Genomic DNA, 25,760 nt, shown 5'->3' on the forward strand with positions numbered 1-25,760 from the left:
ATAACTGTCTGTCGTAATAAAATAGGTGAAAACAAATTTGAGAATTATCCAACGTATTTCTTTATTTTTTTTAATATAAAAAAATGGATATTAAGAGGATAAAAAATAATTATAATGGAAAAATGGGTCAGGTACCTAACATAGGCTAAATGGGAAAACCCTTTTTAATTCATTTCTAGTCATAATTAATTGAGCACTTCTACCTTACACCGACATTTTTTGCCTTATTCTTACCAACATCCAATCAACTTCTTGTCCTCCAGAGAGGAAAAAACACATGCCCATCTTATACATCATTTTCTATGTGTCAATATCCTCCCCATTGATGGAATATGGGAGAGAGATGGTATGCAAAATATCAACCCTAATCTGATCACTCCACCGCTCTTTACTCCTTACATCATCCTCAAAACTAGGAACACATTCTAAATCCTAAAGCACACTCACTAACATGAGAAACATTGCCAACTAAACCAGAGGAATTTGAAACATACCTGACGCCCATACTTACTCAACGAAATTGATCCAATAATAAATTGCCATCACTGACAAACTATCAAAATCACCCCTCTTCCCAATTGAACCCCTTTTCTCCTTTATCCTCAATCCACATAGATAAAATGTAAGACTAGTGCCAATAGTTCATCACGGAAGAAAGGGCTCATAGAGCCAAGATCACTAACTAATACTAATATGAAATAGTAATACTAGCCTAATAATAATAGAATAGAAAAGAATTGTCTTTTCTGTATACTTTCCCTATTTCCGTTGCTACCGTGGGATATACGCAATCAATCGGATCAAATAGATACCCCTTCAACACAGCATAGGTAATCAAAAGGATCTCGGAGACCCACCAAAGCACGAAAGCTAGGATCTTTCAAAAAATGAATTCCTATTTGAAGAGTGCATAACTGCAAGGATGAGCTCGCACTAACCCGTCAATTTAGGATCCAATTCAGGATTTTCCTTGGGAGGGATCGAGAAGGAGTTGGAATGTAATAATATCGATTCATACAGAAGAGAATGTTCTCTATTGATTCAAGCGTTGTACCTATGGGATAGAGATAGAGGAAAAGGAAAAACGGAAGATTTCACATAGTACTTTTGAATGAAAAATCAATTTGATTTATTTTGTATCATTTGCTCAATGAGAAAATGGGTCAAATTCCACAGGATCAAACCTACATCTCTTTTCCATTTCCATTCAAGAGATTTTATATGTTTATGTTTCCATGCCCCTTTGAGACCCTGAAAAATGGACAAATTCAATCTTAGGAACATAAACAAGATTCATCGCTACAAAAAGGATACCGGTAACCCCAACATTAACTACTTCATTTATGAATTTCATAGTAATAGAATTACATGTCCTATCAAGACAGAATTTGTACAGTATTAGACTCATCACCTATTTCTTTTCTCCAATTTTTCCGTCACTTAATTCTTATTTCTATTTTCAAAAAATTTCTAAACAGGTGATCTCACCAAAATTATTTCCTTTTCAAAGTTCTGGAAAAAAACAAGTAAAAATAAAAACATTTGTAAATAAAAGTAGAAAGCAAAAATATAAAATTGGCCACATTACAAAACAGGCACTTGAGCTGTTAGGTTGTAGCTAGCAATGTATATCTAGATATCCAAAAACCATGTTGCCATGCCTTCTCTATGTAGGAACTGCAAGGACCATTCTCAAAACTCTCTCAATATCTTGTTCCTAGCCTTGTAATACCAAGAAAAGGAACAAGAGTTGGGAAATTGCTACTAGAAATTGTGGAACAGTCAACTGATGATAAACCAAGCAGATCACACTCCATGTTGCCAATGTTTGAAGAGTCAAAGTCAAACAAAGGACTCTGAAGCTTATGGTTTCATTACTCAGTAAAAGGATGTATCGCATATTGAAGAAAATGAAGAACGTCAACAAATCAAGCTGGAGCAAAAGAAATCAATTTGCAGGGAAATGGTGAAAATGTCTCAAAAAAGCGCAGTACTTCTATGTTTATTGTTTTGGGTTAAGAACAAAGCCATAAATTAAAATGTTAAAGACAGAATACATGTTGATTGCTAACAAGTAACAACGCTACTCAAAAGAATTCATCAGGACAAATCATTGATGATTTACACGAAAATACATCAGTTCTATGAAGCCATATTCCCTCAAAAGAACAAAGCAAGTTGGGATCAAATTTTAATACATTTTCCATTTAGTAGAGTTTGGGGCATTTTACAAAGCCATCAAAAGGCGATACTTCAATTAACCAAAATAAAATATTTGCCATGATCAGGACTCAAGAACTTGGCTCAAGGAATGCCAACTGAATTAAATGAACCAAGTTTTCTAGTTGTCTTAACTTTAGCTGATACTTTGAGCATCTATTTGATTTCCATTATGGTTAGGACTTTCATATTAAAACCCATAATTAAGACAATCAGATTTTTTTTTTTTTTTTTTGTTCAATATTGTTGAGTCTTACTCGAATTCCTTTACCAAGGCCCACTAATATAGAGCCCTTTCTAGAGGGAGGAACACAAGATGGAGACCATCCAGGGAAAGGGTCCTTCACTTGTCTATCTTTGCTGCTCTACATAAAGTTTTCCGACGTGCAGGGTACAGACTTTGCCCAACCCAACAATTAGTTTTGTTTCATGTGCAATATATAGATTTGTCATTTTTGTAGGGTTTGGACAGTTATTTATCTTCTTCTGCGGCTCAATTAGGGTGCCTCTAGGGCTAGAGTTTGAGCTTTTGAGTAACTTTGATCATCATTTGGTTCATGATAGAAATTCTCTCCTCTTTCACCCATTAACACAGGCTTTCAAATTGTAAATCACATGAAAATATTGGCATCTTCTTAGTGCTATTTCTCGTCAATGTTTACGTGCCTTCTTGTTGTGTTTGATTTAGGGTTTGATCTTAACAGACTACTATTTTCAAAGCCAAAGCACATAAATCTTGGCATTTTCTTTGCGCTGTGTTTAGCATTGAAAGTTTATAACTTTATACGCTTTATTGTGGTGTTTGATTTGGAATTTGATCTTAACAAACTAGTATAAGGTGGCAACTATAAACCACAATATTCTTGTGCTCAAAATTTCTCTGTGGCAAGTCAAGATGCATGCAACCTTGACTCAGGATCTTGCCAATGCTTTGTTGGGCATGGAGAAGATGCCAAAGACTAACAAAGGAAGAGAAGGAAAGACTGAATTGTCAAGCCCTTAATCGAATTGAGTTGCATCTATCAAATGGGATTTAGTAGACTTTTGCTAATGCTCTGTCACAAAGTTTGGAGTCTCAGCATGATGAAGAGCCTTACCAACAAGTTTCATTTTGTGCAGCGTTTGTATTCCTATCAAATGACTGAAGATAAATCTATTAAAGTCCATCATGACGAATTCAAGGCAATTATTACATACATAGAAACTTTGGATGTTAAATACGAGGATGAGAATATAGTCTCTATGTTATTGTGTTCATTGTCCCCTTCCTACACCAATTTTAGAGACAGTGATGTATGGTAAAGAAACCATAAAAGATATTCAAGCATCTTTGTTGTCAAAAGAGAATATTGATAAAGAGGCAACAATGCTTCGTGGCTATTGCAAGGCCACCGAGGTACAATCAAAATCAAAAATTTGATGCCAAACGCATTAATAGATGTAAGGCATGTTCCTGATTTGAAGTTTTATTTCCTTAGTACCTTGATGCTTTAGATACAGGCACACTAATGAAAGTGGAGTTCCTGAAAATTAGCTAAGGGGCTTTAGTTACAATGACGAGTCAAAAATTGGGCGACATTACGTCTTTCACGGCTCTACAATGAATCATAGTGCTGATATTTCCTTGTCTTCTCTGAAAAATTCAATTGTCACCAAGTTATGCATGTGAGACCAGGATACATGAACGACAGAGGAGAGATTGTGTTCAGTAAGAGGAGTCTTCTTTGTGAGCAAAGCACAAGAAAGGTAGACTTTTTGGAGCTCAGAATGTTTGGCAATTGGGAAGCGAAAAAGGGTTGGCTTCAGTAGTGCAGTTCATAGGACCAAAGGCACTCTGGATTATATTCATTTGGACCTTTGGTGTTAGGAAAATGCTGAGGATCATGGGCCCATGACATCACAGGCTCACATGGCAGCAAGAGAGAGAGGAGGGGCCTGTGGGACTATTCACCCTGCTCTCTCTTCACAGGACTGTGATGAATAGCATGGCTCTTTCTCCAAAGGTGGTGCAACATATGTGCTAGCCTTCATTGATGACTACTTTAAGAAGGTTTAGTTGTTTTTGAAGCGTAAGAATCGTTATTTTGGGTCTGAATGCCCTTTCCATTAGGTTTGCTTTCATTATATAAAAGAGATATACATAGTCGTTGCCTGATTTTCAGTACTTAAATGTGACCAGATTTTCAGCATTATTTACAGCCTAACTGCCTAAATTATCTCCATTAACATCCCCCCCTCAAATTGATGCTGGTAAATCAAGAAGCATCAATTTGTCAACCAAGAACTGATGCCGGTGCCTAGAAAGAGCTTTAGTTAATATGTCTGTAGTTTGACGTTCGATGGAAATGTGAGGAAGAGTAATCACTCATTTGTCAAAGGATTCACCTATGGAATGGCAATTGACTTCGATATGTTTCGTACGCTCATGGAAGACAGTGGCGATCTGAACAGCACTGGTATTATCAGCATGACGAGGGGTGGAATGAAGCTAAGAAAAACCAAGTTCACCCAATAACCCACGAAGCCATGTGATCTCAAAGCATATGGAAGACATAGCAAGATACTCAAACTCAATGAAGGACTTGGAAACTCTTTCTTGCTTCTTACTCTTCCAAGAAATGAGTGCATTGCCTAAGAACATGCACCAACCAGTAACAAAGCGAAAGTATCCGCACATCTGGCCCAATCAGCATCACTATACACCACCAACTATAAGGAAGATTCCTTAGGAAGGAACAACCCGTGTGTAGAGGTGCCCTCCAGATATCAGATAATGCGGCGGACAGCAGCTAAATGAAGATGTCGGGGAGCCTGCATAAATTGACTGACTTGCTGCACAACAAAATAAATATAAGGATGAGTAATAGTTAAGTAGTTCAAACTCCCAACAAGCTGCCAATACAAGGATGGATTTGATAGAAACTCGCCTTCCTGTTGACGAAGCTTAAGATTTACCTCCAAGGGAGTAAGAAAAGAATTACCCAATTGGAGACTAGCTAATGAAATCACTTCCTACGTGTATTTGTGCTGGTGTACCAACATACCAGTCAGAGTAAGCTGCACCTCAAGGCCAAAAAAGTACTGCAGGAGACCAAGATCTTTCATGTGAAAAGAGGCCTTGAGATGCTGTTGTATTTGCTTAATTAACTCAGTATCAAAGCCAATAATTACAATGTCATCAACATATACCAAAAGCAATACAATTCCTCTAGAAGTCTTGTGAAGAAAGAGAGAGGAATCAAACGAACTCTAAGTAAAATGAAAAGCAAGTAGGGTAGAGCGATATTTATCAAACCATGCACGCGGAGCCTGTTTTAGTCCATACAAGGATCGGCGTAACCGAAAAACCTCTGAGGAAGGTGTAGCAAACATGCCGGGAGGTGGAGACATATAGATTTCTTCCTTCAAACCCCCATGTAGAAAAGCATTCTTTACATCCATCTGCCCGAGAGACCAACCCTGCAACGCAGCAAGTGCCAAGATAATCCGCACCAGTGTTTTAAAAGGCGAAGGCGTAAGGCGAAGCATTTTAACCTCTGCAAGGCGGGGCGTAAGCCTTAAGGCATTGAGGCGTAAGCCTTTTGGGATTGAATTTTTTAAAATTATTAATAAATAAAAATATATATATATATATATATATAGTATTAAAATGAGAAAAATGTTAGAATAATGGATAAAAAATAAAAACATAATTCTTGAGTATCATATAGGTCAATTTTAGCTAACAAACTCAAACAATGCGTGTTAAAAATAAGTTGTAAGTTCTCAAAAAGAAGAGAAAAAGCCAAATTACAATTTAGCAGGTTCAATAAATTTTAATTTAAGCAATTAAAATATGAAAGAAAAACCTAAGAGATGAATAAAGAACTCAAACCCGTTGGACAGAGACTTCAAAAAAGAGAGAGCAGATGCTAAGAGAGAGAGAGAGAGAGAGAGAGAGCAAATGTTGAGAGAGAGAACAAAGGCTTCGAGAGAGAGATAGAGCAGATGCTGAGAGAGAGAGAGAGAGAGAGAGAGAGGGAGAGAGAGAGAGAGAGACCAGAGGCCTCGAGAGAGAGAGCACATGCTTCAAGAGAGAGAGCAGATGCTGAAAGAGAGAGGGCAGAGGCTTCGAGAGAGGCTTCGTCGAGCTTCATCCAGGCTTCGAAAGAGAGAGCAGAGGCTTCGCTGAGCTTCGTTGAGTTTTCGAAAAAGAAAGCAGAGGCTTCGTCCAAGCTTCGAAGAGGGAGCGAAGGCTTCGGCAAAGCAAAGGATAAGAAGCTTCGCAAGAGAGAGAGGGAGGATAGGGTTTCGCGACAGAGCAAAGGTGTAAGCCTTGCATATGAAGCGTAAAAATGCGTGGTTTTTTGGCTAAGGCGTATGCTTTTTTGGCTAAGGCGCACGCTTTTTTGGATTTACGCCTTTACACATATGCCTTGAGGCATTTTTGTCCCAAAACACACCAAGGCGCACCTCAAAAACGCCTTTAAAAACACTGATCCGCACAGTAGTCATTTTGGTAACAGGTACAAAGGTCTCTTCATAATCAATACCATACTCCTGCCGGTTCCCAAGAGCCACGAGATGGGCCTTATATCTGTCCAATGACCCATCAGACCGATACTTGACTAAGTACACCCATTTACAACCAATAGGTTTGACACCAGAGGAACAAGTCACAAGATCCCAAGTGTGATTATCTTGAAGAGCTTGGATTTCTTCTTGCATGGCCTACTACCAACATGCTTGGGTGACTGCCTAGGTATATGAGTGGGGAACAGAAACAGTGTCGAGAGTGGCAATAAGCGAGGTATGAGGAAAACCTACCTATCAGGCGGATGTGTAACCCGAGTGGAGTGCCAAAACGCAGAATCGGATGACGGATAAGTGTCTGGAAGGGGCGTTGAAGAAGGAGGAGGACATCAATGATACACCACACCTGGTTTAAATCGCTCTATAGCAGAAGACACATCGTCAAAAGCGGGAAGAAGAGTAATAAGAGTATTAGAAATAACCTAAAACTAAAAGAAATATTGATTTTCGAAGAAACTCACATTCCGGGAGATCCGGAATTTGTTTGCATAAGCATCATAACAAACAAATCCTTTTTGAGTAGGACTATATCCCATAAAGGCACACATGACAGACTGGGCAGCAAGCTTGTGAAGCTCAACAGGTGGTAGATGAACAAAACAAACACACCCAAAAGTATGAAAGGATTGATACTTAGGAGATATGCCAAATAATCAAAATAGGGAGAATCATAATTTAGAGTGGCATTAGGCAAACGATTGATCAAATAGATAGCAGTAGATAAAGCTTCTACCCAGAACTTAGAAGGTACAAAAGAATCAATCAACAAAGTACAAACGACACCTAAGAGATGACAATTCTTACGCTCACCGACTCCATTTTGTTGAGGGGTATATGGACAAGAACACTGGGAAATGATCCCCCTTTGCTGAAGAAAAGTCTAAAAAGAATGAGACATGTACTCCCCCTCGAGTCGGAACGTAAAGTTTTGATACAAGTACTGAACTGTGTCTCGACAAACGCAAAAAACACATTAGCTTTAGAGTGGAGAAAATATATCCAAGTAAATAGACTATAATAATCAATAAACGTCACAAAATAACGATTGTGACCATGAGAAATAATAGGACTCACACCCCAAACATGAGTATGCACGATCTCAAAGCAATTAGAAGCACGACTACCATGCACAGGAAAAAGTAAAGTTTTACTTTTACCAAGACGACATGTAGCACAATCAAAAGATATGGGAGAACAAGTAAAGGAATCTTTATTGCCCAAAAAATCATGTTTCATAAGATGAGCCAAGACAACAGAATTAGGATGACCCAATTTCTTATGCTAGACTTCATTATTATTAGCAGTAGCTGTACAAGCAAGAGAAACGACATTAGGAATAGAAAAATGTAAAGGAAATAAACATCCCACTATAGGCCCCTTCGCGATCACCGTCCCCAACACCTGATTCTGCACAAGACAACCACCACGAGAAAAATGAACATCACAGTTATTATCTACCAATTGTCTAACAGAAATCAAATTGGTAGACAATCCAAGAGAGACAAAAACATCGTGAAATGAAGAGCCCAAATTACCAACAGCAATAATTGGAAGAGTACTGTCATCAGAAATTTGAATATTTTGCATGCCTTTATACTTACAAACATCATGGAGACCCGTCATATTACTAGTCATATGATTAGAAACGCCTGAATCAACAATCCAAGAAGTTGAGTTAGTAGTCGTATCTTGCAAGCCTAAGGCCGTAAAAGCAAACACAATCATCTGTTGGACCATTGCTGGTGTGAGAACAGACGAGTTAGAGCTTAACAATGGGTGGCGCAGAAGAAGAAGAAGAGGACTGAACAGCAGCCTGAAAAGCTTGGGATTGGAGATTTTGAGGCTGCACTCTACAGTCTTTGATGATATGGCTTTCTTTCTTGCAGTAGTTACAAACTTTCTTACGACAGTTACAAGCAATATGACCAAACTCCTTGCAACTAAAACACTGTAACTTGTTCCTCCCTCTCCCTTGTGCTGCATATGCTACATTCACAGCCTCAGAAAACACCTTCTCAAAAGTCATACCCATCTGAGTGGATAATCGCTGTTCTTCACGCAATAAATCTCGCATACAAATATCCAAAGAAGGAACCGGATTACAATTCAATAGGGTTCAAACAAACTCAAATTCAGGTCAAAGTTTCATCAAAAATTGATCGGGTTGACTCTTAGCATGAACCGCTTGAAGAGCTATGAGTGTCGTAGGGGGAACCTTAGCATGAACAATAGCAAAATACTCACTCCAAAGATTAATAAAACAAAAATAAAATTGTTCAATAAGTAAATTAATTGACTATAATTACTAATTTCCAACTCCAATTGGAACTTCCGAGCACAGTGATCTTGGCGGTAAATACAATAGAGAAAATCCCACATAGCCTGAGCCATAGTAAAACAGTTCAGATTGGTCACAAGGTGAGACTCAATCGTCTCCAAAAGCCAAGAGATCACCTTAGCATCCTTGACCTCCCATTGTGCATATTCCTTTTCATTAGTGGGAACTTGAGCAGAACTATCAATATGATTTGATAATTCATTCCCTTTCAAGTACATTTTAAATTGGAATTCCCACGTAGAGAAATTCTTCCCAATAAATCGAACAATAGTCTTTTCAATAGACATGATGAAAGGCACTAAAAAAAAAAACCCAAGCAGTCAACCAAATAAACAGCAAGCCTAATTCAAATTAAGTCCAAATCCAGATAATAAGAGGTCCACAGACACAACCAAATTACAAAAGCCCAGCAAAAATAAAAAAAAACCAAATCAAACATGGAAGGCCCAAACCAAACACAGAAGCCTAACTCGAACTACCTGCCCTGTGTGAAAAACGACACAGCAGAGGAAGAAACACAGCACCTTCATCGATCACACCAGGAGGAGTTGAAGCTGCAGACCACCAGAGAAACTGCCGACAACCACAAAGATGTGCAGCCACCATGATAAAAAACACCTAGATGAGTAGCCTGCAAAGAAGGACAGCGTGCGCAACTAAAAAAAATATTCCGGCAGCCCAAAACAAAACTCAAAAACACCAAAGTGGACACCACAGAAATGGCAGACGACCACGAAAAGCAAGAAAAAACTTGCTGAAACCAAAAAAAAAAGCGATGAGAATTGCACCCAGTGATTAAGACCAAAACGACAGAATCAGAATAGGGGCTCTGATACCATGTTAATTTTGGTCTGAATGCCGGTTCCATCAGGTTTGCTTTCACTATATAGAAGAGATTTACATAGTTGTTTCCCGATTTTCAGCACTTAAATGCTGCCAGATTTTCAGCATTATTTACAGCCTAATCAGCATTATTTACAGCCAAATTGCCTGAATTATCTCTGTTAACAAGAATGATGTAGAGGTCACCTTTCAGCAGTGAAAGACCTTGATTGAGAAGCAAAATTGGAAGTAGATCAATGTCTATGGAGAAATAGTGGGTCGTAGTTACGAGTTCAATGAGTTCTACAAGGTTGAGAGCATTGTAAGGCCAGAACTATGCAGCATTGCAATTTTGCTGGGGCATCTTAGCAAAATGACGTAGCAGAGTGCATGAATAGGACTTTGATGGAGAGAGCATGATGCATGCTCTCAAATGTAGGCTTGTCTGAGGAATTTTGAGCAAAGGCAGCCACAACAACTTGCTACTTAATGACTGTTCTCTATTCATTTTCATTGAGTTGAAGACTCTCATGGGGGTATGTTCAGTAACAATCCGTTCTCCATCCACATTGAGTTGAAGACTCCCATGGAGGCACATTCAGTAACAATTCACTCTCCGTTCTCATTGAGTTGAAGATTCCATGAAGGTATGTTCAGTAACCATGCTAGTTATTGTGATTTGAGAGATTTTGATGTCTTGTATGTGCAAATCTCAATAATGGTAAACTAGAAGCTAGATCCAAGAAATGGTTTTCATTTATTATGCGTCTGTTGTTAACTGTTAAGGAATTTAGTGTTGTGTCCTAAAACATCCAAAATCATTACTAGTAAGGATGTTATATTGATGAGATAACATGCTTGACAAGAGAGGAGTAATTTCTTCCTTGTGAAGCAGGAACAAGTAAGTGAGTTAAGCAGGTGGATTTGGAGATTTGGACTAGCCCTTAAGCACAACAATTTCCAAGTCATCCTAGCCTATTGCACCTAGTGCAGACTTACTCGCTTATGCTTCAGCAGTGGCAAAGGAAGCAAATTGTATTGATAAGCATCCTACACATTCAGAACCTGTTACATGCATTGGTTGCCATGAGTAAGGAGTGAGTCTCTTTGCAAGAATCATACATGGGACTTCGTGGAGCCATTAATTGGTCAAAATATCATCCATTGCAATTTGCAAATGGGTCCACAAGAAGTAGAAATATTAGATAACAAACTAGCAGCAAAGGGCTACAATCAAAGATATGGGATTGATTTTAATCAAGGGTTTTCTCCTGTTGTGAAACATAGTTCCATTTGCATGTTGCTCGCCGTCACAGGGTCTGAATTCTCTCACCAATTCTTGATACTGCGATGGCACCAATTCTTGAAGCTGTGTTGGCATTTTAGGGTATATTTTGAAGCAAGAACTCAACAGACCCATAGAAAAAAATTATCACTAAATCCAATTACAATTGTGAAATTATTTATGTAAATAATAGATATACAAAACCATATGCCCTGGGCACCAACTTCCATAAATTTTTCAGTGAATCAAATTCTTCTCTGTCTGCCTTTCAACATTGTTTGACTCTTCATAATAATATTATAATACTAATATAATGAATTTCAAGAATATTTTATAAAAATGGAAAAGTAAAAATTTTATTTAAATTATTTTCTAGTAATTATTTTCTTATTATAATTTTCTAATAGGTGATTACGACTAGCATATCTGCAATATTAACTCCACTGAATCAAAAATTGTCATTTTAATATATATTGCACATGCACACTAATGCCATGGATCACTAGTTTGACCACTGGTTTTGGCCATCAGTCTGACCAATCCAGTGGCACCAAGTTGGTCACTGGTCTAGGTTTTAAAAAACCATATTTACAATAAATAATTATAATATTAAAAAAAATCAATAAAATTGAAATTAATATTGTTATTCTCATGTGTTGGATTCTTTTTTCTTTTTTTTTCTTTTTTTGGTTATTTATGATGATTGAAATTTCTAGGACATGATTCAATAATCTTACAACACAAGCCAAACCAAAAAAAATAAATAAATAAATTTGATCTATTCTTCAAAATCTTCGAGCATTTGACCAAATCTTTTAAAAATCCTTTCCCCTTCATCGTTTCATAAGGAAAGCTAAAGTCCCCTCTAAGATCAAGGCATTTGCTTGGTTGGCTGTTATTAATGGAGTTAACACCAGCAATCTGCTGCAGCATAGAAGGCAGTTGAAGGCATTATCTCCGGTGTTTTGATAGCTCAGAACCAGCTTCTCATCTATTTTTGCATTGCCTTTTCTCTTGGGGGGATCTGGAATAAGCTATTTGCTGTTTTGAGGGAGAATTGGGTTTGCCTGGATTCAGTGGAGGAATAATTACATATCTTTTACAGGTTTTGGGAAGAGTGGAGATGGTTTAGTCTTTTGGACCTGTGGCATCTTTGCAATTTTATGGGGAATTTGGATGAAAAGGAATGCTTGTGTCTTTTCTGGTTAGGATTCAGCACTTGGATTCTATCCGGTCTTCTGCAGTTGGCAGTTTTATAGGGGTGCCTTTTCCAATCTTCAAAGAGATTGGAAGGCAGTTGAGTTTTGATTGTTTTCTAGTCTATTTTGGTTTCTTCTTTGTGCAGGAGGATATTTTTCTCCTCTTTGTACATTCTTTCCTCTTCAATGAATATATCTTCTTTATATATATATACTTTTCCATTTGGTAGGCATTTCATTCCCAAGGCATTTCAACCTCCAGGAATGTCATTCTAAGGGAACAATTTTTATCACATGAACCAAACAGCATTTTAAGGAAGAGAAAGGACTAGTAGAGAAGAAAATATAAAAGAAAGACAGCGGATTTATTCAAATAGGCTATTTAATGAAAATCAAGAAGAAGAGATAAACTTGGAATTCACAAATGGGTAAAGGGCTAAAAATTTGAGAAATATCTGCAAATTAAGTTAAGTATGAATAAAGTTAAGTATGTATTAAAGATGATGAAAAATGGGAAAGATTTAAGACTAGATGATATCTGCTGTGAATGAACTATGAATTTGCACAGCAGAATTTAAATGCAGCAAACAATGAAAAACCAAAATGGAACACACACAGTATATCTGAAAGCAAGAATAATAACACAAAGATTTACGTGGTTCGGCAATGCCTACATCCACGGGAGCAATAGGCAAAGGTTTTCACTATGTAAATGTCAAAGAAAACAATACAATACAATTTACAATGATCTTCTTCTCTCAATACACTCACACAAGTGTATAAATAAAGTTTCCTTCAGAGGTTTCCCCCCAAAATCCAACCAACTTAACGTTCGAATTCAAATTTTGAATTCAACCTCGCTGCCCAGAACAAAACCGTCGACGGTTTTCCTGAAAACATCGACAGAATAACATACCGAGAGCAGATTTCTGAAATTTCAATAAAACCATTGACGGTTTCAAAAAATTGTCGACAGATCTCCCTAGAATGCTGATATTAACTATGTTCTCCTCCTTGTGTATGTTAACCATTCCAAGAAATGAGCCACCAAACACAACAATCTCCACCTTGGCGAATTTCTGCTGAAAAGAAAGGTGTACTCCCGAGAAGGGGGTGAATTGGGCTTTAAAAATTTCTTTCTAAACTTTTGGTTAAGTATATAACCCTTTTTGAATTTTAAGTTAATCTCACAATATTCAATTTAACTTGATATTGATATAATTATTATCAATAACCTTATCTATGTTACCCAACAATTAATATGATGTTGTAAAGTCAATATATTTGAAAGTCACTCAAGATCTTAGCTTTTAAAATAAAACTCAATCTAATCAACTCAGTATCCAATGATATTCCAATAGCTTGATCAAATTTAAGAAACAATTTAAGATGGTGTAGTAACCAATATCAGATTTTAGTTTAGCTTTTGAAAATGTCAAAAGTATATAGTATGCTGATAAAGAATCAAACTTAGAAATTCAGCAGCCTTTCAAAATTCAGTCTCTGATATCTATCAATCAACACATTTCCTTTAATCAAGGTTTCCGCAAAAAATTAATCAACGTACTACCTTTGAGGTTTCCGCAAAAGATCAATCAACGTACTCCCTTAAATCAAAGTTGCCTCAATTCCCAATAACAGAATTGTTTCCAGCAATTTAATAAACAATCAGGCAATATATATGTGCTGAAATTTAAAATGAGTAGGGAAGAGAATGACACCGAGTTTTTATGATGTTTGGCTATACCCGCCTACGTCCTTGCCTTAGGTAACACACCCAAGGATTCCACTATACCACTCCTTTACAGGTAGGAGCAACCTTTTACAATCCCTCCATCAATAGGCTAGAGTTCGCCTCTCCAAAGGATACCCCACGCTTGGTCCAACAATGATTCAAAACCAAAACCGTCTACAAAAACAAGAACAAATTCGGTGTATAAAGACACTCTCTACAAGAGTTGATTAGTACAACCATAAAGCACAATTCTATATACTTCAATTCAAAATAACAATAGAAAGAATTTGAAGCTTTAGAAGTATATCATCGTGAGCTTCTTTCTTGATGGAAAGAATTCAAAATATGCTCAGAAATTTGTGAGAGTTTCACAACTAAACTAAGTAGAGAACTTTAGAAAATATGTGAGCAAGAGAGTTTTGTAAGCAAGAACGATTTGATTGCTGTGTATTACTCGGTGTATTGAATCCTTTGTCTTGGGATGTATTTATAGATGTTTAGAAAAGTGTATTTCGTGTTCCCCAAGTGATTTGGAGTGTTTCCCAAGTTTTCATAACGTTTAAAATTCAAACAACTCAATTTTGGAAACTTCCCATTATTTTTAAAATTTAAATTTTCGAAGAGTCAGTCGATTGGATCACGAAGGGTCAGTCGTCTGGGTCATTAAAAACACTAAAAATTCAAAGGCAGTAAGGTGTCAATTGACTAGGTCGTTACGAGTCAGTCGCCTAAGTCCTCTCGGGTTTGTCCAAAATCCTTCTATCTACTTATCAGTCGCCTGGGCTAACCATGTCAGGCGCCTAGACAGACAAAATTGCTGATTTTCAAGTTTGTTTCCAAATTATTTTTACTCTTTTGTTTTCCTTAAAGTAATTTAAGACTTTTGAAAAATATTTTCCAGGGTTTTGCAAAATATGATCTCTAAGTCAATGAGTTTCCTAATAAGCTTCAAATCCAACTATATCATCATTTGAATGAAATACCCACATAGAGACTCTCTTAAGACTGAAATATGTTCTAAACTTGGAATCTTCATGCTTGTCATTTGCCGAGTCCATCTTGCCTATAAGCTTCAATTCTCTAAGCTTTCATCAAGTCATCTTTGGAATTCATGCTTTCATGTCCTTTCAGCTTTCATTTCCTTTTCATGTATTCTTGCAATGAGCTTCATGATTACTTGAACTTGGGTTTAAAAACCTAATTCCTAAAGTATCATCACTTTCACCAAAACATGTTAAATTACCTTTGATTTGTTATCATCAAAATAAGATTAGTCATGTTAGGTCAACAATCTCCCCCTTTTTAATGATGACAAATAAGGAGCAAAAATGAGTGAACCTTGATAAGACTCCCCCTTACAATAACCATATTTTTAACAATGTTTTGTAAGTACAATAATCATTCATATGTTTTTCAAATAGTATCAACTTCAGCTTTATGAAAGTTCATATTTCAAGATCTCATTTCAACAATATATCAGATTCATTTCATATATCAACATATATCAGCTCATATATCATTCTCAATTTTGCAACTTTCTTAATTTTTGCTTTGCAACTTTACTCTCAATTTTGCTCAATCCTTCTCCCCCTTTTGACATCAATCAAAAAAAAGAAAAGAAATAACAAGGCAAAGTCCAAAATAGACACAAAGTCATACAAAAAGATGTTCATATAGAACCATAGGTATACATAGTGTCATAAGCAATCTTGAGAAAAAAAAAAACTAAGATACAATCCGAAACATAGCAAACTGATTACATATATATATATATATATATATATACAGTAATGAGATGCACAACAAAAAACTGATAGAGCACTGAAATACACTTCATAGCAACAAAAACATCAAGCATCAGCATCAACTGCATCATCATCTTCAGATCCTTCATCATCTCCTTCATCTTGCTCTTCCTCAGATTCCTCATATAATGCATTATCACTAGGATAACGTGAGGAATTAGCCTGATACTTGTCCAAATGGCTAAGTCTTTGATCAATTGAGGAGATTCTAGACTGAAGTGAGGTATTACTTTCCTTAAGAGATTGAAGTCCTAAGCGTACATCACTACTAAAAGTAGTAAACTGGTGATGAAATGGTATGAACCATGAAAGAGCATCAATCTGAGGTTCTGGCTACTGATCCGGAGGTGGAGCATGCTCAGGAGCTGACCTAGGTGGTCTTCTTCCTCTCAGAAACCAACCCTACACATGTTTCTCATATCCCATCTGTTTTAGAGTTGTAGAGTTGAAAAGATCATATCGAGTTCTCTTTATGAACAACTCATTTGGACTGATGATACTAAGATGAGAAAACAGGATATTAAGGATGCCTCCATATGGAAGAGTAACTCGTCGTGCTTCCAATCTTGTCCACATCCATTTCAGAATCAAATTGGACAAGTCAAGTTTCTTCCCTTTCAAAAGGCACCACATGATAAAACAGTCCACATATAACATGTAATCGTGTGATCCGACCTGGAGTACAATATTGTATGTGATGATTTTTTGAAGTATCTATGCTTGAAGTTTCAACTGTGTATACTTAGGAGGATTCCTAAATTGATCTGGTGCTTCGACCATAATTAATGGTAAAAATTCCTTGGGGGTGAATCCTTGGTCCATGATCCAAGTACGTAAGAATGCAGGGCACTCAAAATCACCTTGGTCAATACGAAGAATGGGGGCCAAGGTTTGAGGTGTTAATGATATTCTTTGTCCTCTTACTTCGGTAGTGAGTACGAATTGACCTTGAACCATATTTGCATAAAAGATCTTAACGAGATTTGGGTATAGGCCCTTTGCTTTGATAAACCACAATATTTTTCCAACCTATCACCCTAAACATTGGTAGAATATTTGGAAAATTTGCCGCACAGGAAGTTGTGTCGATGATTTTACCAAGTATTGGATCGGTTGCTTGAAGATGAATCCTATATCTTTGTTTGGCGTGAGGAGCAACAAGTCATTGGTAAATGTTGTCTTCTTCTCGTCCGGAGGTAGAACCTCGATTCGCTGCACATTTGGTTCGTGGCATTTTGATGAATGAAAGCAATCGAAAACCCTAGAAAGTCATATGGGGAAGATGTGGGAAGATGATTTCCACTCTTTTAATGAAAGATTTTGGGTTTAGAAGCAAGGGGAATGGAAGAGAATGAGTTCGGGTGAGTTAAGGAACCAAGTCCAGTTAACTAGAATGAAAGAAATTAGGGTTTCACGCTCAAAATATATAAAGCCCCGATGATCCAGTCGACTGGGTCTCAAAATTCAATCGCCTGACTGACAGAGAAACTGAATTCCTGCAAGTTAGTGGCCTGTCAGTCAAGTGGGATCACTAAACTCAGTCGCCTGACTTCCCAAAAATTTCAATTTTTTTTCTTTTCTCTTCTTGTATTCTTTCTAAACCACTTCCCTATTGTGTAATAGGCCAAGTTCTCTTCTTATTGATATAAACCTTTCTTCTAAAAGAGGTTTAGTAAAAACATCCGCCCATTGATCACTTGTATTTACAAATTCTAGTATGATATCTTCTTTTTGCACATGATCTCTTAGAAAATGATGTCTAATGTCTATATGCTTGGTTCTTGAGTGCGATATTGGATTTTTAGAAATATTTATAGCACTTGTATTATCACACTTTATTGGTATGGCTAAGTATTCTAAATTAAAGTCTTTTAATTGTTGCTTCATGTAGAGTGTTTGTGCACAACAACTCCCTGTTGCCACATACTCAGCTTCAGCAGTAGATAAGGTTACGGAGTTTTGTTTCTTAGAGAACCAATATACTAGAGATTGTCCTAGAAAATGACACATACCACTCGTACTTTTTCTATCAATTTTACATCCAGCGTAATCGGCATCTAAATAACTAATCATTTTGAATCCAGTGTCCTTAGGATACCAAAGTCCTAAGTCAATAGTACCTATCAAGTATCTTAAAATTCTTTTCACAGCTATTTGATGAGATTCTTTAGGAGTTGATTGAAATTGTGCACACATGCATATGCTAAACATTATATCCGGTCTACTAACTGTCAAGTATAACAAACTTCCTATCATACCTCAATAGTTTTTCATATCTACTAGTTTTCCTTTTTCATCCTTATCAAGACTTATGGAAGTTCTTATTGGAGTTCCTATAGGCTTGCTACCTTCCATGTCAAGCATGTCTTTTATATGTTTGGATTGACTTATAAAAGTTCCATTCTTTGCTTGCTTAATTTGTAGTCCTAGGAAGTAGTTCAATTCTCCCATCATGCTCACTTCAAATTCCTCTTGCATACACTTAGCAAATTCCGTACATAAATCATTATTTGTTGCACCAAATATGATATCATCCACATAGATTTGGATAATGAGCATGTCTTCCTTCTTAGTTTTGATAAATAGTGTGCTATCAACCTTTCCTCTAGAAAATCCCTTTTCTAGTAAGAATCCACTTAACCTTTCATACCAAGCCCTAGGGGCTTGTTTCAATCCATACAAGGTCTTTGTTAACTTAAACACATAATCAGGATATTGAAAATCCTCAAGGCCTGGAGGTTGTGCTACATATACTTCATTTTATAAAACCATTTAGAAATGCACTCTTCACATCCATTTGATAAAGTTTGAATTCTTTGTGAGATGCATAAGCTAATAGCATTTTTATGGCTTCTATTCTAACTATGGGAGCAAAGTCTCATCATAGTCTATTCCTTCTTCTTGGTTATATCCTTGAGCCACAAGTCGAGCTTTGTTTCTTACCACAATTCCATTTAAATCCATACCCACTTTGTTCCAATAATTGAATGGTCATTTGGCCTAGGAACTAATTTCCATACTTTATTTCTTTCAAATTGATTTAATTCTTCTTGCATAGCCACTATCCATGAATCATCACTTAGAGCTTCTTCAACGTTCTTAGGTTCATCTTGAGATAAGAATGCATAATGATTACATAGATTTTTCAACGAAGATCTAGTAGATACACCTCCTGATGGTTCTCCTATGATTTGATCTCTAGGATGATTTCTTACAAATTTCCATTCTTTGGGTAACTCAGAATTCTCTGTAGCATCATCATTTGAAGTTAATTCATTTTTCTCTTCGTTCACTTCTATAATTTCTAAGTCTTCTGATTTTTGAGTGGTTTGAACTTCTTTAACATTTATTATTTTATTAAATGGATTTTATTCATCAAATGTTACATGAATTGATTCCACAATTGTAAGAGTTCTTTTATTATAAATTCTAAATACTTTACTCTTTAATGCATATCCTAAGAATATTCCTTCATCAGCTTTTGTATCAAATTTGCCTAAATCATGTTTATTATTTAGTACAAAGCACTTGCAATCGAATACATGAAAGTAAGATATGTTAAGTCTTCTACCTTTCCATAGTTCATCGGGAGCCTTGCTTAAGCTTGATCTTATAGATACTCTATTTATTACACAGCATGCGGTATTTACCACTTCAGCCCAAAAATACTTTGGTAGCTTATGTTCATTGAGCATTATTCTGGCCATTTCTTGAAGAGTCCTATTCTTTCTTTCAACAACTCCATTTTGTTGTGAAGTTTTAGGTGCTGAAAAATTATGACTTTTTTTCATGTTCATTACAAAATTTTTCAACTTCTTTATTGTTAAATTCTTTTCCTTGATCACTCCTAATATTTGAGACACCATATCCTTTTTCATTTTGAAGTCTTTTGCACAAATTTATTAACATATTACAAGCTTCATCCTTGAAGGCTAAAAAGAGTACCCAGGTAAACCTGGATAAGTGGACAATTATACTTTATGTGTCCCTTATTCCTACACAAGAAGCAAGTAGTGTGTTCATAAATATTTGTAGAAGATGTACTAGCATAGTATTTTGCTTCTTTTACGAAATATCCCATAAACAGGTTCTTCTTCTTTTTGCTTTCAATTCCATTGTATCCAATTCCTTCTTTATCACTAATCATCCTTTGTTGTCCAACCATCTTTTCAAAATTCTCTTTTCTTCGAGTAAAATTGTGGATGATTTTGTCTTTATCTTCAATTTTACTTTTAAGGTTACTTATTTTTAAGTCTTTCTTGCTTTCATCATTTACTTGTAGTTTTACCAAATCTTGAGACATGTTGTTTATTTTCTTCATGAGATCATCAATATGAGAGTCCTTTTCTTTTTCAGCTAATTTAAAAGTTTCTAACTGATTTTTCATATTTTCATTTTGTTCTTTCAAAGCTATATTCCTTTTAGTTACTTTTATGAACCTATTGTGTAAGGCAAATAATTCAGCCTGGACTTCTTTGTATGAAGCCATACTATCACATGAATCATTACATTACTCTTCACTAGACTTTTTTGATGACTATAATAGGAGTTTACCTCAGCATTGTGAGCCATTAAGCATATGTTGGCAACTTCTTGTTCACTTGATTCGTTCTCCGATTTGTTTGAGCTTGTATCATCCCATGTAACTTTCATTGCCTTCTTTTTCTTCTTCTTGTCTTTTTTCAGCTGTGGACAATCAGGTTTAATATGTCCAACCTTTTTGCAGTTATAACACGTAGGAGGTTCATTCTTAGTTTCCTTTTTGTTTGTTTCACCTTTGTCAATTTTTGGTCCTTTAAACTTTCGAGAGAATTTCCTATTCCTTCTGAAAAATTTTCCAAGTCTTCTAGTAATGAAGGCTAGTTCTTCATCATCTAATTCATTTTCTTCGTCTTCATTACTAGAGCTTTCTTTGGCAGCCTTAAGGACTATTATTCTTTATTTTTATTATTATTCTCGGAATTTCTTTCATTTATCGTCATCTCATATGTGAAAAGGGATCCAATTAACTCATCAAGAGAAGTATTTTTCAGGTTTGTTCCTTCCGTGATTGTTGTGGCCTTAGGTTCCCATATCGGACAAAGTCCTCTAAGGATTTTTCGAATCATTTCATATGTCGAGTAATTTTTCCCTACAGCATTTAAGGAGTTTATTATGTGAGTAAACCTAATATACATGCTAGTGATAGTTTCATCCGGGTTCATCCTAAAGGCCTCATACTCGCTTGTGAGCATGTCGATTCTACTATCTCTAACATCGACCATTCCTTCATAGGTTACCTCTAACTTATCCCAAATTTCTTTGGCTGACTTACATGTCATGACCCTATTAAACTCATTTACATCCAAGGCACAATATAGTGCATACATGGCACTTGAATTAACTTGCAACATCTTAAAATCATTATTAGTCATGTCTTTTTCCTCTTTGGGTACTTCTTTGCCATCAACTAATTTAGTGGGGATGTGGTCACAATGTGTGACAACTTTCCATGCCTTCCAATCCATGGTTTGTAGATAGATTCTCATTCTTTGTTTCCAAAAAGTGTAGTTTACACCACAGAAAATAGGAGGTCTAATTAAGGATTGACCCTCAGCAAAAGAAGATACACCTAGGTGTGCCATTTAAATCTTTATGTAGCTTCTAAATTAGGATTTGCTACAACCTCTCTCTGATACCAATTGAAAAGAAAGGTGTACTCCCAAGAGGAGGGGTGAATTGGAATTTAAAAATTTCTTTGTAAACTTTTGGTTAAGTATAACCTGTTTTGAATTTTAAGTTAATCTCACAATATTCAATTTAACTTGATATTGATATAATTATTATCAACCACTTTATCTATATTACCCAACAATTAATATGATGTTGTAAAGTCAATATATTTGAAAGTCACTCAAGATCTTAGTTTTTAAAATAAAACTCAATCCTATCAACTTAGTATCCAATGATATTCCAATAGCTTGATCAAATTTAAGAAACAATTTAAGATGGTGTAGTAACCAATATCAGATTTTAGTTTAGCTTTTGAATATGTCAAAAGTATATAGTATGCTGATAAAGAATCAAACTTAGAAATTCAGCAGCCTTTCAAAATTCAGTCTTTTATATCTATCAATCAACACATTTCCTTTAATCAAGGTTTCCGCAAAAAATTAATCAACGTACTACCTTTGAGGTTTCCGCAAAAGATCAATCAACGTACTCCCTAAAATCAAAGTTTCCTCAATTCCCAATAACAGAATTGTTTCCAGCAATTTAATAAACATCCATGCAATATATATGTGCTGAAATTTTAAAAAAGCAGGGAAGAGAGTGTTGGCCTTACAAGGCTTAACATCCTGTTTTGATGCTAACAAACAAGTAGAACTTAACATGCTTTGTTTAGTGATGTCTTTTCAGGACTCAATGATGAATACAAGGTTAGAGAATTCATGAAAGCTTGTACTTCAAAGAAGGATGATTATATCAAGTTTAAGGCATGGATTAAAACTTGAAGATCATGAGAGCATTGCTATTAAAGAAAAAGCTTCAAGAATGAAAGCTCAAGTGATCAACATGGAAAGCTCAGAAATCAATGAAGCTCAAAATCTAAAGTAATATTGAAAGATCAAAAGAGATAAATCTTGAAAGCTCACATCAAATTCAAGATCATTAAAGCTCAGCAATAAACGAGAACTCAAAGCAAAGAAGAGTCAAATGAGTCTTTAGAACAAGCTTTGTAAGTACTTCAAGTATGATTCAAGTATGACTTTTCATTTTGAAGCTCATTAGGCAAATGAGACTTAGAGACCTTAGTTTTAAGTCTTGGAACTTATTTTTCAAAGAAAAACTAATTGATATTCCAAGATTGAATAAGCAAAGAAGAGAGAACAAAAATATTTTAAAACAAGAAACAATTGATTGATAGGCGACTGACTGCACATGGACAGTCAACTTCCATGTTAAAGGTTTTAAAATAAGCAGACAGAAGTATGACAGTCAACTATCTAGTGCTTGACAAGCGACTGTCAATGTAAATTGAGACGACTACTTGTGTTTTGCTAGTCGTCTGTCACCCTTCTAGTTATTCAAAAACCCCAGTTGTTCAGTGACAAGCGCCTGACTCCCTATTAACAGACAACTGCCACCTTACTACTTGTGCATTTTATACATGTAATACACTGACAAGCGACTGCCAGAAATCTCACAGTCAACTGTCATGCGGCAAAATTTAAAATACATAACGGACATATTTTGAAATATTCAATTGTTTGGGGCTCAAACTTATTTAAATCTTGGACCCTACTCCAAGTAAACTTGGAGAACAAGTTAGATACTTTTCTACATCTATAAATACACCCAAGTTTAATTGATTCAATACACAAGAATTCAATTCAGCATTCAAAATCTCTCTCAAGTGTTCTGAAATTCTCAAAGCTCTCTCTTGCAGTAAATTGGCACGAAGTTTACTGAAGTATTGCTGATTCTCTCACTGATATTGTGCTACAACTATTAATTCTTTCATCCATTGAAAGAATCATACGGTGAAATACTTCTAGAGCTTCAATTTGAATTTCATATTGTGAATTACATTGAATTATATAGTTTTGAACTGTACTAATCAGCTCTTTTAGGAACAATTCTTTGTACATCTATTTGATTTGTATCTTGCAGATTGACGATTCCAAGGAGTGTTTAGATCGTTGGCTAAGCGTGGGTATATTGCTTAGAGAGGCGGACTCTAGCCTAATTGAAGGAGGGACCAAACGAGAGTATATCGTTTAAAGAGGTGAGCTCTAGCCTTATTGAAGGAGTGACCGAATGAGGGTACATCGTTTGGAGAGGCAAGCTCTAGCTTACTGAAGGAGTGTGTAAACGGTATTGTTTTGCCTGATAAAGGAACTGATTTTAGTGAATCCTTTGGTGATTTGCCAAAGGTGAGGACGTAGGCTAGGTATAAGCCAAACCTCGTAAAAATCCCGATCTCACTCTCTCTTTCCCTTACTCTTTATTTTTAGCACATATAAATTACGTGGATGGTTTAATTAGTAATCATATATACTACGTATATTTAGAAATCAAGTAAACTTAAAATCTAATTTTTATTTGGGTTGCAGAAACCGAAAGGGAGTACGTTGGTTAAACCATACTTTGCGGAAACCATATGGGAGTACATTACTTGGTTAACATCCCAAAGATAAATTAACTAAGAGTTTATTTGAATTCTGAATTTTGGGAAGAGTGTGAATGGTTTGTTGAATATTAATTTGAGAAACAAATTACATTCTCTACAGGGCTTACAAATTCGTATACACGAGGCTGCAAACAAAATAACCATCTTGATTGGATATTGTGGTTGATTGGAAAAATGGATTGGTTTGGTTGATTGATTGATTATTTGATTGTTTAAGTACTTTATTGGTATATGGTTGTGGATTGGATATTATTTTAAGTTTTGGTTGTGTATTTGGTAAATCAACAAGAAGTCAAGAATATATTAAAAAGAAGTAAAAGAAATTTTTAAAACCAATTCACCCCCCTCTTGGGATTACATCTTAGTTTTCAGAGAGTGACACCGAATTTTTACAATGTTCGGCTATACCCGCCTATGTCCTCGCCTTAGGCAACACACCCAAGGATTTCACTATACCACTCCTTTACAGGTAGGAGCAACCTTTTACAATCACTCCTTCAATAAGCTAGAGTTCGCCTCTCCAAAGGATACCCCACACTTGGTCCAACAACGATTCAAAACCTAAACCGTCAACAAAAACAAGAACAAATTCGGTATAGAAAGACACTCTCTACAAGATCTGATTAGTACAACAATAAAGCACAATTCTATATACTTCAATTCAAAATAACAATAGAAAGAATTTGAAGCTTTAAAAGTATATCACCATGAGCTTCTTTCTAGATGGAAAGAATTCAGAATATGCTCAGAAATTTGTGAGAGTTTCATAGCAAAACTCAGTAGAGAACTTCAGAAAGTATGTGAGCAAGAGAGTTTTAAGAGTTTTGTAAGCAAGAAAGCCTTGATTGTTGTGTATTGTTTGGTGTATTGAATCCTTTGTCTTGGGGGGTATTTATAGATGTTTAGAAAAGTGTATATGGCGCAGTGGCAAAGGGCGGTCTTGGTGTTGGCATCTCACGATGTGTGGGCACGGATCTATTCCTAGCTGCTGCGCTGCACATCCACGTTTACCTCCAGGAATGTGATGGGCTAGCTGCTCCTAGCGTGGGATTAGTCGGGCTAAGCCCGGACACCCGACGTTATCCAAAAAAAAAGTGTATTTTGTGTTCCCCAAGTGACTTGGAGTGTTTCCCAAGTTTTCATAACGTTTAGAATTCAAAAAACTCAATTTTGGAAACTTCCCATTATTTTTAAAATTTGAATTTTCGAAGAGTCGGTCGACTGGATCACGAAGGATCAATCACCTAGGTCATTAAAAACACTGAAAATTCAAAGGCAGTAAGGTGTCAGTTGACTAGGTCGTTACGAATCAAACGCTTGGGTCCTCTCGGGTTTGTCCAAAATCCTTCTGTCTACTTGTCAGTCGCCTAGGCTAACCATGTCAGGCGCCTGGACACACAAAATTGCGGATTTTCTAGTTTGTTTCCAATTTATTTTTGCTCTTTTGTTTTCCCCAAAGTAATTTAAGACTTTTGAAAAATATTTTCCGGGGTTTTGCAAAATATAATTTCTAAGTCAATGAGTTTCCTAATAAGCTTCAAATCCAACTATATCATCATTTGAATGAAATACTCACATAAAGACTCTCTTAAGACTTAAACATGTTCTAAA

General features: G+C 36.0%; 1 protein-coding gene across 5 annotated transcripts in view; it reads right to left on the reverse strand.

The window, feature by feature from the left end:
* Positions 1-25,760, reverse strand: part of LOC131164069 (uncharacterized) — a 40,097-nt gene that overhangs the window by 4,108 nt on the left and 10,229 nt on the right. Inside the window, exon 4 of one of the 5 annotated variants that reach the window (XM_058121018.1) lies at positions 9,655-9,761. The exons of 2 other annotated variants lie outside the window; for them this stretch is intronic. In XM_058121018.1, coding sequence (XP_057977001.1) covers positions 9,657-9,761 — 105 coding nt within the window. In that variant the 3' untranslated portion in view covers positions 9,655-9,656. Of the gene's footprint in view, positions 1-7,979; positions 8,200-9,450; positions 9,762-25,760 lie in introns of those variants that run through there. 2 more of the 5 variants (XM_058121015.1, XM_058121020.1) reach the window with 2 other exon arrangements.

Source organism: Malania oleifera, chromosome 9 (assembly GCF_029873635.1).
Source record: "Malania oleifera isolate guangnan ecotype guangnan chromosome 9, ASM2987363v1, whole genome shotgun sequence".
NCBI lineage: Eukaryota > Viridiplantae > Streptophyta > Magnoliopsida > Santalales > Ximeniaceae > Malania > Malania oleifera.